The sequence below is a fragment of the Lepidochelys kempii genome, chromosome 16 (genome assembly GCF_965140285.1).
Source record: "Lepidochelys kempii isolate rLepKem1 chromosome 16, rLepKem1.hap1, whole genome shotgun sequence".
In the NCBI taxonomy this organism is placed as follows: domain Eukaryota; kingdom Metazoa; phylum Chordata; order Testudines; family Cheloniidae; genus Lepidochelys; species Lepidochelys kempii.
In genome coordinates this window covers 26,425,853-26,441,028 of record NC_136395.1, presented here as the reverse complement: position 1 = coordinate 26,441,028, position 15,176 = coordinate 26,425,853, and the positions used below count along the sequence as shown (strand labels likewise).

Sequence of the window (15,176 nt, the reverse complement as noted above, 5' to 3'; positions counted from 1 at the left end):
TTCAGTAGGCTTCCCATCCTGCTTGCAGAGGGCCTTATCTGAATTAAGGAGGCACCTATAGTTTGGGGATCCATCCCCCATATGGCTCTTTATCTCTCCAGTTAGAATTGCTTTTCCATATAATTTCACTTAGACTAGCTTTGTTTTTGCATCTTCATTTATACATAGGGTCCCATATCTATTCCAGAACACAATTTATTTTGCCCTTGGTTAGAGAATGAGTGAAATTTCTTTTGTTTGCTGTTTTGTCTGTTGACAACATCTGTTTATATGGTTCTCTTCTGCTGCCACTCCCTCAAATTCTTTTTGTTTCCAGTTGTAACTGTTAAAAAATGGAATCCACATATTGCTCCAAGGCCTAAATGAATAGTCATTGCTTGTAATACAAGTACACACTTGGAGCAGCCTACTGCTTTTAGATGTGATGTATTTGGTACTGTAAAGGTAATGATCCTCAACCACAGCAATATTCTGTAACAGGAATATCTGTCATATTCATTGGGATTACTGTGTTCATTGATTTGTGTCTGTAAATCTGCTGTTTCTACCCTTTAAATTTGATCTATAATTGGACCTCCTTAAATGGTTCAGATAAGGTAGTCTGTATTTCCTCAACAGTGTCACTGTCAGCTTCTCCTTTTTCATTATACATTCAGCAGACTGGATAAAATCAGCAGGATACCTCATTTGAAACTGTTTAATCGCTGTCTTTTTCTTTTGCTAAACCATTGAGCTGGTCAAGCGATGTACACAAATCATTTTAAATAGAAAATACGGCTTTCTTTGTGACCCAGCTAAACAGATAGTACTATGCAAAACACTTTAAAAAGTAATAAATGCCAAAAAAAATTTTAATTGGAGTAAAAAATTGTAGATAACTTTATTCGCTCTCCAAAAGTTGAGCGTCCTGAAATATTGTCAGGGCCATGTGCAGACAAGATGATGTCTTCCTAAGAATCCACTCTTTTCTGAACAAATCAAGTCTAAAATTTCAAATAGTGCTGAGCTGCTTTTTGTCCATGTGTAGGAAGTGCAGATTTATGTATAAAGCCTGCAATTATATTGTTTCAGGAAAAGAGGGGTTCTGTTGCATCAGTACCCTTGTAGTGCAATCTTTGAATGGATCAGAGATGTGATATTAAATGCTTGGCTCCATATTTGCCATTTTGTCTATTTCCTGTTACTCTTCAAAGTACAAAGTAAAAATAATGGCTCAAAATAAATGCTGCATAATAAATAGTTTTAAAGTAGAAGTGGAAAATAACCTGGTGGCAGCAGCTATTGCCATTGCTGGTACTCTTGTCTCCATGTGTCAAAATGACTATCCCAGGGCAGCTCATTAAAACAATCTATTCTAAGTGTATTGGTATTTAGTGTTACACCCTGCAACCTGGCAAGGCACAGGAGTGGGACAGAAAATATAAACTCTGGCATTCATTTAACTCACTTTCTATAACCTTGTTTTCATGCTTCGGCATTTTACTGTAAATAATTTACACTAATAAAAATTGGACCACACCAAGTCGGTATGGACTAGAGGTAAATTTGGGACTCAAGTAAGTGTCACCTGTCATGAGAAGAGACATTTAAATGGCATGTGGTAAAATAAGGGTCAGTATTTTAATGAACTTAAGTCAGGTTTGTGGTGTGTTGCCGTTTTATTGACACTCTTGTTTTCTTTTAAAAATACTCTATAGCAATTCAGCAGTTACTTTACAACTACATCAAAATTTAAATAATTGTCTTAACCTTATTATTGTAGGTTCTGGATCATTGGCAGCAATGGCAGTATTTGAAGATAAATACAAACCAGACATGGGGGTAAGGAATGTTTTGGATTTTTTTAATTTAGTATTTCTTCTTTCAGTAATTCTCAAAACACTGACATACATCAAATGGGTTTGATGCTAATCTTGAATGTTGCTTTAGTTTAAAACAAAAAACGTAACCCTCCTGCTCCCAATGTCACTCTGTAGTATGCCGGCTCATTGCAGAGCTGTCAAAAAATTCAAATGGACACAGCCAACTTACAAATCCCAGTACTGCTGTTTGTAATTTCTTTAATTGGTTCTTACAAAAGCTTCTATGGTTAATGTAGGTGAAAGATTGGAGGAGAAATAATTCTGTTTATAGGTTACTTTAGGTATATGAGAGTCCCTGTATAATCAGTTTCACTCTTTCCCCTGTATAGTCCATTTCCTCATTCTCTCCCCTCCTTGTATATCTTTTACGTTCTTTTAAAGAAAGGAAAATTTGATTATAAAACCACAAAAATTGGCAGAAGCCAGTACCTGAAACTACCTTTAACTCATTTTTGAAACTGACTAGATTTCAAGTTGGCTGTGGCCATTCAAATAACAACTGTACTCCAATCTTCAGGATCTACCTAAAAGACGTTATCAGAACATTTATAAGTTGCTTTGCTGATGGTCTATATCAAACTTGAGTAATCTATAAATGCATGTTACTATGCAACCGTAATAATTTAAGAGTAAAAGCTGAAAGCAGTGGTGCCATGATCAAGTTTTGGATACATGATGCGCCTGAATAAGATGGTTCATTCTCATTATATCTGTTTATGAACACATCCGTTGCATTATTTTTATTTATGTATAGCTTTTCTTCACACCTATGTAGAATATAAGGTATACTAGGATTTTTAAAAACCAGTTATTGTTCAATAACTATTCACCTAAAAAGGGAAAAATCCACAGTTGTCGGCAGATACACTACTGATGAAAATAAAACTAAAAGAATTAAGATGCTTCCTATGACTATACCTGGTAAAATGCCTCAGTAATGTCAGGGCCTCCTTTAAACCACATTAATCTCTTCAAACTTTCCTTGAATGCTTGCTGCTTCTAGTTGCAATTGATTAATAATTCCACGTGTTAAAGAAAAATAATGAGAATCGAATACAAAATTGAGAGTTTGAAGTAGATTAAAAATGACGCTAACACTTGATTATTTTTCATAATTGTCATTGGAACATCAAAGATAAGCTATAACATTACTTTAAGGTATTTAGTGTTTAACTGAATCACATAGCGGCAAAACGGAAAGTTGATAAACTACAATAAATGTCTTCAGATTTCACTAATCTGTGTTACATCTCTGCTATAGACCAATTTCTTAAATCTTTATGCAGTTGATTCAGCAGTGTGATCCTATAACTCCACTGAATTCCTCTCTGAAGTTATTTAAATTTGCAATTTTAAGTGTATTGGTTTATTCTGTTAAATTTTCTTACGGAGTAACTTCATGTGGATTAACAATTGATTAAAAATTAGTAGTGAGTGCTTTTCCGGTTGTTAAATTCGTTAAAAGATTACACAATGGGCAATAAATGGATCACTTTTCAAATTACTCCTAGAGAGACTCTTCCCAGAACGTTTCATATGAAATAGTTATAGTTCTGTTAAAATGTTTTTTTAAGTTTTGATAACAAACAAGATCACAATTGCAAAGCTGCTGTTGCAGAGGGCACCTAATGAGACAGGACTTCATTTAGCATGTAGAATGTATAAGCAATGTTGTCAGAATTTGGAATATTTTTAATTAGGCACTCAGACTCATTCCTTCATTTAAATAGCATGAAGGTTGTGCGACTAACAGAAAAATCCATTAAATATAAAGTAAAGGTTGAGTCTCCACCCATGTAATGCAAACCATTGTGAGAGTGTCACATCACGTTTTTGACTCTGTCCAGTTTCCTGTATAACTGGGTGTTTTTTAACATGTGCTGCCTGAATTGACAACAAGGCCTAAAATCCTTAGGAACAACAGCTACTGCACAATCCCTTCTTAAAATTCAATAGCATAATTTTTTGCCATCTTGAAAGGAAAACCTTAAATCTCATTTTCAATTAGTTATCAAGATCCTTGGTTTTTAAAGTAATTTTTGAGTGTAACTTTTTTTTTTTTTAAAGCACCAAAAATTGGTAAACTTCCAATTGTTTTTACTTAAGGTCAGCCTAATTAAATTGTCTTCATACACAACCTTAAATGGCAGGAGAAATTCACTATTGTATCAAGCATGCAGAAATGTAGTCTACCAATTTGTTGAAACTGATATGTAGGTCTCAAGACTAGCATATAATTTAAGCTTGGTTTTATGTTTATTGAGTATTCTGTTAATTAAAATAGTGATATAATAACACATCAGAACAATCTAATATACCTAAGAGCTAACTGAGAAGACTCAATTGGACTTCTTTTTTTTTTTTTTTTAAGACTTACGTTCTTCTCCATTTTTCTACTGTGGTTAACAGGTTAAAAGTCTAACTTAATTCTACATTTTTGAACACTGAAAATTAGGTTACTGTACACAGTGGGAAGTTCAACAAGATTAAAAAACAAAATAAATATTAATTATAGTTCTATCGATAGGAGTAAACAATCACATAAATGCAGCAAATCTTTGTATTATATGGTATGGACATAAAAATCGTCAATTGCTAAAACACATTGCAATGATGAGAAATTTAAAATCCCTGGAGATTAATTCATTAAAACTGGGTAGTAGATTAATATTTTTCTGTCAAGATCAATACTGCTTGCTTTTGCATTAATTGTCAGAATATCTTGCTAGGGCTACTGAAAGGTAATAGCGTGCTGCAAGACCATCACATCACAACCAATGATTCAAAGGCAAACTGTCCTGCACCCTCTGGTATCGACTTGCAAATTAGCATCTGGAATCTAATTAAACAAGCTTAATGAAAGTAGCAGCTGAATACTGCTGGAAAAGACAATCAGCTTTTTTCCCTCTGATATATATTCTGTACTATTGAAGCTGATCACCAAACACATCGTGTGAGCACAGTTAAAAAAATTAGCATTTATTTGAAGAATAGGAACTCTTTTTCATTCTGTTATGCTTTTGGCATGCACTGGCGTCCCATGAGAGCCATGCCACAGCAGATAGTGCACAATATTTATAAATCCATGACAGGCAATAATAGGAACTTGAAAAATTCTTTTGCTAGAATTTCAAGTTGAGAGCTGCCAAAAGCTGAGAGGATCAAATCTGCAGTGGCAGCTGCTGTGCCCTACAGTTAGAATTGTAGACTTTGAAGATGCTCAGCTTAAAGAAATGAAGACTGCAGGCTTAGCCAATTTTTGCAGGTTTCTAGAGCCCTGGCTCTCTGCCTTTTGAAGATGAGTTGCTGAAGCTTCTCCCACTGCCTGAGGCATGCTAAAACCAACAGGATGTGTTTTTTTCATAGACTTTGTGTGTCTTCAGTTTTGAGTAGCAGATGCTTTGTCGGTGCCAGCTGTGATGGTCCTTCTCTGGTTGCAATGCTGAGAGATGATCTTTACCCAAAATCCTCCAGCGAAACTGCCAAGATGGATAGTGACGTATAAAAGTGCTACTTCTGCAGTCTAATTTATGGAGTCATGTTTCATTGTGAACCAAGTGCTGGCCTCTAGAGGAACTGTTATAGATTGAAGAAGTGAACGCTTTCAGCCCTGAAGGACTATAGATGTTTCAAAATGTGATGCCAAGCACCTGGCTGCTGTAAGAACAATATTAATTTGTCATGTGGGTAGCTACAGATCTACCTTAAATAATATAAGTGGAAGAACAGCAGAGCTAATACAGAGTTGTGAGCTTAGTCAGTTTTTCCTTTTTGTGGCGTACCACCTGCTGTTAAACACCACATTCCATTTTTTAAGTACATTAATGGTTTGTGCTGTTCCAAAAACAGTATTGAGAGATATGGCAATCATCCTGAACTAGGATAAATTCTGCCTACAATATTAGATGCTGGAGCTTTTGAATTGTCTTTATCCTTGTGGTGATTGGATTCCTAGGGATATTTGGGGGGGAAAAGACCTTTAATAATATAAATGTTGGTGATTGACCCTGCCTCTCATGAAGGAGAAGTTTTTGCAGGTTTATGGAAGAAAATTACTTAATTAAAATACAGCTGTGTGCACCTGTATTTCTCAATCACCTGATGAAAGCTTCATGTTTGACTGAGCAAAGATACAGGCCGCTCATGCTTCTGCTTTGTCTTCCATATTTCATCAAACCAATAAAAAGAGAAACCAAAATAAGGAGACTAGAAAGATGACCAGCAGAAGTCATAGAGAACCATGATTTCAGGGAAATTTAGTAAAGCTGTTTGAAGTGTTCAGGATCAGAGGACAAATAGAAAAATAAGGGTGTGGGGAAGAAATGCAGGATTTAAATAATTGAATCTGAAATTGATCGTTCTAAAAATATGAGAACATGCAGTATTTTTGATTGTGCAGTCTAACATTAGTTTGAGTAGTAAATGCAGACAAACATACATAGGGGAAGGAGAGCTTTCTGAAGCCTATGGACAAAATTTCTCTCTCGCTCTTTTCCCCCCCCCCCCCTTCAACCCATTCTCCTGACCATATTCCCCTTCTTTAAAAGAGTGTTACTGTACAGGACAGGGCAAACCATGGACTGTTGGTTAATCCACAGGAGACAGTGGCACTATTTCTGGCTCTGCTGTTGATCACTGAGACACCTGAAAGCCAATGGCTCTGCATCAGTTTCCCCATCTGTAAAAAGGGGATATTCTCTTCCTCAAAGGGAGATGAGTCTTAATGGGCTTATGCAAAGTCATTGATATTCTAAGATGGAGGGCTTTACTGCAATTTTATTTCTATTTAAACAAAAATACTTAAAAGGGATAATTCCGCAACGTTCCGAAAGCATGCCATTTTCTTCCATTATTAAACATCATTAAAATATTTCGTAAGTACTTTGGGGGACAGTGGGAAAACATGCATCCGATGAAGTGAGCTGTAGCTCACGAAAGCTCATGCTCAAATAAATTGGTTAGTCTCTAAGGTGCCACAAGTACTCCTTTTCTTTTTGGGAAAACATGGGTGTAGCAATATGTAGCTGAGTATTTGTTTTTACTAACTACTGACAATAATACTGGGTTATTTTTTGACTGTCAAAACTCTAACCTTCATCAACAGTAGTAGTCTCATCAGTCTTATTTAGATTGCATCTGTATGATTCGATGCTCAAGAGCAATGACAACCTGCATATGAATTTTGTATTAATTAGTGATGGTTGATCAAAACGTCTGTGTCCCTGCCATAGGGCTCAGGTGTGGAAGTCTGCAGGCTAATCCCACCAGCTGACATTCAGAGGTTTAATGACTCCATGGGAAGGTGACCACTTGCTGGGAAGTTTCTTGGCTGAACTCAGACAGCAGACAACAGAGATCAAGCAAGAGTATCCGAGTTAAGCAGAAGAGCCTGCCTGAGATACTTGAATTCCTGTTAGTGTCAAACAGAGCTTAAGTAAACAAATCAAAACAAAATTAAAAATCTGACCCCCCTGCACAAAAAGAAGTGCTTAAAATGTGTGCTCTGTGTATGTGTTTATTTCATTACATAGTGACAAGAGATTAGGCTGTTAGTAAACGTCTTTACTGCTTCTTATTGCTAGAGCTCATGTTAGTACAGATTTGATATTTCCATTATGTGACTGCTCTACTCCATCCTTTGGAGTTGTCTATCTCTGCACAGACTGGTGTCAGGTATTAGTGCAGACAAACCTTTATTTTCAGGAGTTATATCATACTGTTTCCTATTTTTAAACTAAAATTATTTAAACATGTTAACTCAATTCCTGTTTGATATATTGGACAGGTTCTGTTCTTAACTCCTTGCATGGACTGTTATGAAGAATTGATCTCCATTATGGAACTTATGAAAAACTGGAAATATGAAGTTAATTTTAAATGTATCCTACTACTTGGCAGCTAGATATGCTCTTAAATGGCTGATATTACTGGAGAGGAGTTCTTAATGTATGCTCTTTTCATATATCAAAGCATAATTTCCAAACGAAAGTCAGATAATAAAACTGCCTAAGGGTGATTTCCTTCCGAGTTACCACTGATACCCAAAACACTTCTTTGTTCTATATACTGACTATTTCCAGATACAGGAATCTTGTCTAAGTTCATCCATTCTTTAGTTTAAATTGGACCCTGCTGCATGGCAAAGGAAACAATTTCCTTACCTTTGCAGAGGTAACACAAAGTTTGTACACAACAATGTAGACAAGCTATTCACAAACTGCTGAATGTTAGAGAACATTTTACAGCACATAGGATAGATGTAGGGCAGGTAATTATTTTTTGATGCATTCTCAGGAGCAGATGTTCCAATCTAAATTGTTTTAGTTTGTACGTTTCCTGTAACTGTGGAACAGGGAAAATGTACTGAGAAATATTTCACATTGTACAATGCCTAAGTGCTGCCCCTGCAGTGAGAATCTTGAAGGCAGAGTGTAATTTCTGTATGAGCAAAGAACATTGAATTGGAATAAGGTCCCAGCAGAATTTAGACTAGGCTGAGAGAGTAGAAGCCCTTCAAATGAGTGAATACTTACCAAGTTTATAAAGCATTTGGGTAAACTTAAGTGGAAAAGGATTACAAGAGGGCCTAGGACTTTTTCTTTTTAAAATAAAATGTTGATCTTTCTTCACCCTCATCCGTCAACATTTTTGGTGATAGTGAGATGAGAATGGAGTGCTTTGCCTGAGGCAGAGGTGTCATTGCAGGACTTTGTTCCTATGGGGTATAATGGCATACAGTTACTTAAAATGACCCCTGTGCTTGGTTTGCTTTTCTCTCTACTCCCCTGTAGCTAAGATCCAAAACGTCACTACAGGGTGGTGGTGTAATATTAGGCAGATTGAGAATTTCAGGTTATCAAACTAAAGTCTTAAGTGTGGTAGAATTATCAAACTCCTTTACTGCTGAACAAGTCCATTTCATTCTGAGAATCTGTTCCTTAAAAATTCTGAATATCAGAACATCACAAGTGATGGATTAAATCTGTTCTCATGTTAATTCATAGTTATTGTGAGTATAGAAGCAGCCAGAAACCCTACAGATTCAAGATGAGGCTTGTAATTTAAGATTTCATACCACTGGAACAATGTATTGTACTATTCTTCATGTAAGGAATGAAATATAGGAACCAATGTTACTGAATAGTATCTTGGAATCGTATAAGTTTTTGTCTTGGCAGGTAATTTGGCATAAATTGTTAATGTAAATCCAGGTTAGTGGGGAAGACATTATTTTACTAAAAAAGATAAACTGCTGATTAATTCAGTATAGAACTCAATTACAAATTGAAAGTGTCTCTGCGGGACTCCAGTACCCTAAAGACAGCAGATGTTGAATTGATACTCCAGCATATTTCACACTGGTATGAAATATTAACATGGTTTATTATACTTGTGTGGTGTACAACATCAGACGGGGGGGCAGTAGTGATGAGTCTGGGCTTGCAAGCATATGTACTAATGAAATATGAAAATACTGTAATTACAAAGAGTAAGGACTTTGAGAGGTGTATTTTATTGAAGAAAAGATCTCAGTAGAAAATGGTAAGTTTAAAATAGTATAAATTTAAATTTTGTTTACATGGTATATACAATGTACAAGATAATACAAGAAAATACATCATACAACACAATCTTTTTTAAATGTACAAAATCAAAGACATTAATATTAAAGCTTAAACTGCTGTGTTCACAGGACTGCTAGCTTCAGTGCCCTGGTCAGATCCAGTTTGGGTAATTAGTTACTGTCTACTCCATATTTGCCCTGTAGTTTCAATAGGATGTCTTTCCTCATTGCTGTAGTGAACTGTTCCTTTTAAATAGATGCTGTTTTCACTCCAGAAGCGGTTACACTTCGGTGGTGGGTGAAGTGACTTGTGTGTTAATATATCAGCACAATGACAGCAGCATAAATTCTATAGTAGATACTGTAGAATTTGGATCAAAGAGATTTCCAAGTGAGCCACACCAAACTGGAAGGTAGTGTCCCTTTTTAAAGGTGTTTGGATAGTTAAACCTTGCTGTGTCGTAGTGGTGACTTACGATATGGGTGATAGTAGCCACATCAGCCAGCAGCAATGACTGTTAATCTTCTTAAGCAGAGATATAAGTGTTAGTGTTGGCTAGGACTAGGCTGAAAAACAGCAACCCATTATTAAAAAAACAAAAAACAGGGAACCCTAAAAATGACAAGAATAATCCTATTTTAAAAGCTTGCAGAAAAATTAGGATCTAGGAAAGTGTGTATCGGTTAGCTTTTATTTTATAACAATGTATCACTCCAAATACTACACAGTTTGACCCAGAGTTCCAATAAGTAGTAATCTGCCAAGGGATCCAAGTCTAATAATTACCATTTTTTTAGCTTCTTGTACCTCAAAGCTTTGAACAAAAATTGAGAGATTTTCACAGTGGTGTATGTATACAAGATACACTGAGACTCCTTCCTACAAATCTGTGTAAGTGCAAATGCTTCAGAATTTGGAGTTCTTCAGATTTGTTCCTAATTAAAGGCTGCAAGCTAGATTGGAAAATAAAGCAATAGCTGCATTATCTTGATCCAAAATATGAAAAATGTTAGTTCTTAGTTTGATCTCTTCATTCACCATTATTCTCCCATCTGCTGGAGTGTTCATAGGTTTCTTTATGTCCTACACTTTTTAAAGTCTATCTACTACAGCTAAGTAAAACCTTTGTGTGTGATTCAGAGAACCCTTGCCCTAAGAAAAACACATGCCTTCAAGTACCACAAAGTTCCAGAATTCTGTATGGGAGAAATTCAGCTCTGATTGTAAGGCTCCATTTTTATCCCTGTGCAGGTGGGCCTCGCAGTTCTGGGAATGATTTTGAGGGCTGCAAGTGGTAAGGAGCACCCCTATCTTTGAATTATACAACTACAGAGTTACAGTAGTAGTTGAACTCTGATCTAGAAATTGATATTTTTTTTTTTATTTTCACCTGTCCTCGTTTCTTGACCATCTAGTCTGGCATTACCCTAATTTCCTTCAGTCTGTCTTCTATACACTCTAGAAAACTAATGACTGTTTCTGGCACTTGTCTGCCCCATCTAAGCACCATTTTGAATACAGAAGCAGAAAATACATTAAATCTTTGTTTTCCCCCCATGTCCACAAACTAATCTTGCAGTGAGCGATCTCATGGTGATCATCACTGACTGCCTTTTCTTCATCGCTGCTTTTCCTTTTTTACTATGTGCCTTTTGTAATTATTTCAACTGCTCTTTTAACAATTACTTGAACGGTTGCTTTAATGTACTTTAGCTTTAAACCAGTCTAGCGGATCTGAGTGCAGTATTTTTTAACATTAAATATACAGTAATTCTCTTTAAAGAAATTCCACTTCCCTTCTGTGCTCTGTTGTCGTTCCTCCCATGCTTGTCTTTGTGGCGTTAGACTAATCATGACAAGCGGAGCTGTTTACTGTGTCCCTCTTCTCGTTCATTTACAGTAAGAGTGATGTATTCCAGAATATCTGGATGTTGTATCACTTTATGGTCCAGCCCCTTACTCCTCTCATCATCCTGGTGCTGCCACATAATTAACATCCTCTTTGCCGTCTGCTTTTTTACTTTTGTTAATTTCTTAGCTGCTACTTAACCTCCTACAGTCTGGTCTCCAGAATCCTTCTACACTTGATGAGGCCACTTTGAACATCTCCCCTTTGAACCTCTCATTCTCTTAAATGTTTCAGACTGTGATCAGTTGTGTGCTAAGATGAGCTTGTTTTTTTCAGGGCTTCAGCAAGCCCCCTTTCCACTCCTACATGTTCCAGATGTGCTTATTCAGCAATAGCCCCATCTTGCACTGCTGAAACTATAGGATTTCTCTCTACTCTGTGCCCATAGCAGCTCCGTCATGACCCTTTAGAGCATGTACGAAAGATGATGGGGAAAGAAAAGGCAACAAAACATGATGTGAAGGCAATGTCAATAACTCCCCAAAGTCAGCACCAGGTCCAGTTCAATTAAACTTAACAATTCCCAATTGGTCACTCACAAGCACTCACTTCACGTAAAGAAAGTGAGATGAAAACAAAGCACAGTCTTTTGATTCGGAGATCCAGTATGATAACTTCATAAAAATATTTTTCTGTTGTAAAGCATTCATCTGCCTATGACATTCATCACCTAAACTCCATTGGATGGGAAGCTCGGTGATTGGGACTTTCAAACAGTCTGAGTATTAAGATTGTATATCCCAGCGCCTCCCCCCTCAGTTCAAGTTAAAAATGTAGCCAAACAGATTCGTTCCAAACTAAATGGTTGGCTTTCAACCCTCTCTTTCAAAAAAAATTAAGAAAAATGCTTTGCATCAGAGCTGTCATCTTGGTTCCCCTGTCTCTTTGGACTTTCCCAAAAAATTTTAGTGTTGCTTCCAGTCACTTATCGATCTTCAACACAATTTCTCCCAGCAGACAGGCATAGCCACGCTTTCACATCCAGCAGTCTGCTGATTACACTTCCAAAGTCTAATTATTCTTTTGTAGCCGCTTATGTCCTTCAAGAGGTATTGTTTTCCTAACTCCCAGGCCTTCTTTATAGATTTTTTTTACTATGTCTCTGTCCTTGGGCTCCCAAATACTCTTCCTCACCCCTGAGATTCTCACTTAAAGTAGTTTGTATATTTTACTTTTTCAGTACAGGAAGGACATGGAACAAATTTCACCCCGGTGCAAAAGTACTACTATGATATTTTCAAGAATTCTTCTACCCCGTATAAATGTACTGCATGCTGATTCTTCAGATTTGTGATGAAAGGCTAAACTTGTTAGAGCATTTTACTTATTTACGTATATGCTAAATATCAAAATAGGATATTGCTGGTTATCTACTAGACACTCATTCATTCCAGTTTGATGATAATCTAAATAACTAATTAAAAAACCTCTCTGTACAATATATAAATCTGTGGGAGGAAAAAAAAAAGTCTCCTGTATGAATTGCTTGTCAAGTTCCCAAAACATCAGGGAAATAATATTCTCTAAACAGCTGCAACCATTGTATTTGTTTGAGACATCAGTAGGCATAAGCGATATAATTCTTCTCAAAAGCTTTTTGCAAAAAATAGGATTAATTGGCTGTAGACATAACCAACATGCTCCATAGAAAAGGTGGTATTCCAAATCTGAAAATCATTGAAGTGCGAAGAGAAATTCGATTCAAGCTATATAAAAGAATAATATGGAAAAGTTCCTTATCCTTGCTATTTGGGACTTGCACCATAGCAGATGTAGAGAGGTAATCTATCAGTTTTTGAGTGTCTACAAAATGCAACTCTCCAGATAGCAGGTTTAAAGTAAAGATTTAATACAGTCTCCATCTACTATGATGTTGCAGTGACAGTTTAAAACTCATTCTCTAAATCTCAGCAGACTTTATAGCTAGCGGTGGGCCAATATAAAGTTTAATGGCATTACAACACATAAATCATCTTTTAAAGATGCTACTAGTAGCTCCAATATTAAATGCAGACAATCGTCTACGTTATAAATAATTTATCAAACACCATTTTAGATTAGGCTTCCATGCTGAGTTATTTATTTTAGCCTTTACTGTAGTATTCCTAAGGCACGTTTTGAAAGATCCGTTACTGGTCAGTTTAATGAACTTGGGGGTCTGTTTTGTTCCCTTCAAGCACTATGGTACAGCTGTGGTGACCATTACATGGCTGATCTGGACCTCTTTGTGCCTTTTACAAGTGCTACCCATTTGTCATGCAGTGGTAAATGGAGTTGCACATTGGAGTCCTGGGACACATTGTGTGATGTAGTGATGGAGACAAACAGATAGCTCTATAAAGTGCTGCTTGTCACAGCTGACTTGTATTACAGTACATCACTCGTACTGTAATCTCATTTAAGAAGCCCTGTAGACCCGGGAGAATGATATTCCCAGTTAGCTTGGTCTTTCCAACCATAAAGCAGGAAGTGCTCCTTTTATATACTCTGAACTTTTAGGGGATTTTTAGATTAATTATTACAGTGCCACTGTATTCATGCCACTGTAGTTAAGACTGTGTCAGCACTTCCATTATAACCCCCTATTTTCTGACCATAAAATCTCACTCATTTGTATGCAGGGTCCCTACACAGGAACAGTTCTTTAAAAAAAAAAACCAGTTTTTACAAGGGCATTTTGGTCATCTTTTTAAGTTACGAAAGTCTGAGAAAAATATTTCACATTTGGGTGCTGTTTAATTAAATGTCTTAGATTTAATTAAATAGGCTGAACTATTTCAAATTATGGTCTTACAATATTTAATATTCTGAGAGGATCTTAATTATAATAGGCATCTACCAAATAGAGACTGTTTTGGTCTATCAGTTACTTTGGGTTCAAGAATATTTTGCTAACTGAGTAACACACATGGTGCATTTTAAAAGCAAAAAAATGCTTTTTTTACCCAGGAGACTGAGGCGACTCTGAAGGAAGATTTAAAATTGAGCACAGTTGTTTTTATGTTCAAATAGAAAAGGCCTCATCTATTGCCAAAGAGAACTAAAGTGGATATATTGTCCTTAACCTGTGGCCTATAATGTGTTCCTTAGTTTAAATTTCATTTGAGTTTGTTTAAAACTTGTACAAAAGGATTCATTTAAAATAGTGGTAAACTTCCAGGTAACCAAAAATGTGTAATTTTATTTGGTTTACTATGTTCATTTCCATAGACAGTACTAAAATGTTCCTGTCGTGCTAGGATTCTAATTAACGAAATTATTCACTACCACAAAACACTGAAGTGATGTGCAGAAATTTTTTTATGTGGCTTTGCTCTTTTTGTTCCCCAGGGCGAATCTGTACAAAGTGCTGTTGAATATATTTTAAAAGATTTCGTCTGATAAAATGGGGGTAAAGTAAGAAACCACACTATTTCTGTGGCCGAGTGCAGACCTCTTGGTCAATGTCCTAATTAAGCTGTGAGAATATGAATACTGCTAATAACAAACTCTTGTGTGGAGGATCACCGGAGAATGTAAAGTATGCCTGGGGTACAGACGTGATTGTGGCTGAGCTACTTTGGGGATCCTCTTCAGCTGCACTTCAACGCTGGCGCTTGTGCAGCTGCTGCCTGAATCTGAAAACATTCTCGGACTAGCATACATACCCTAAGGATCGTTATTTCCTGTGGCAGGGTTTAAAAAAAAAAACTTTGAAGGCTGTACATGAAGTGAGCAGAGCTGCATTTACAAAAAGCAGCTTTGAAAGCTGATTTGCCAGTGCATTCCCGACTTCTAATGATGGCAAGTCAGATATTCAAACTGCTACATGCACTATTAAGAGCTTGGATAAAACTGGTA

General features: G+C 36.4%; 1 protein-coding gene across 1 annotated transcript in view; it reads left to right on the top strand.

The window, feature by feature from the left end:
- PSMB7 (proteasome 20S subunit beta 7) overlaps positions 1-15,176 on the top strand; it is a 41,782-nt gene that overhangs the window by 20,397 nt on the left and 6,209 nt on the right. The window contains exon 6 of the mRNA XM_073314755.2: positions 1,763-1,821. Within this exon, the coding sequence (XP_073170856.1) occupies positions 1,763-1,821 (59 nt within the window). The remainder of the gene's footprint in view (positions 1-1,762; positions 1,822-15,176) is intronic.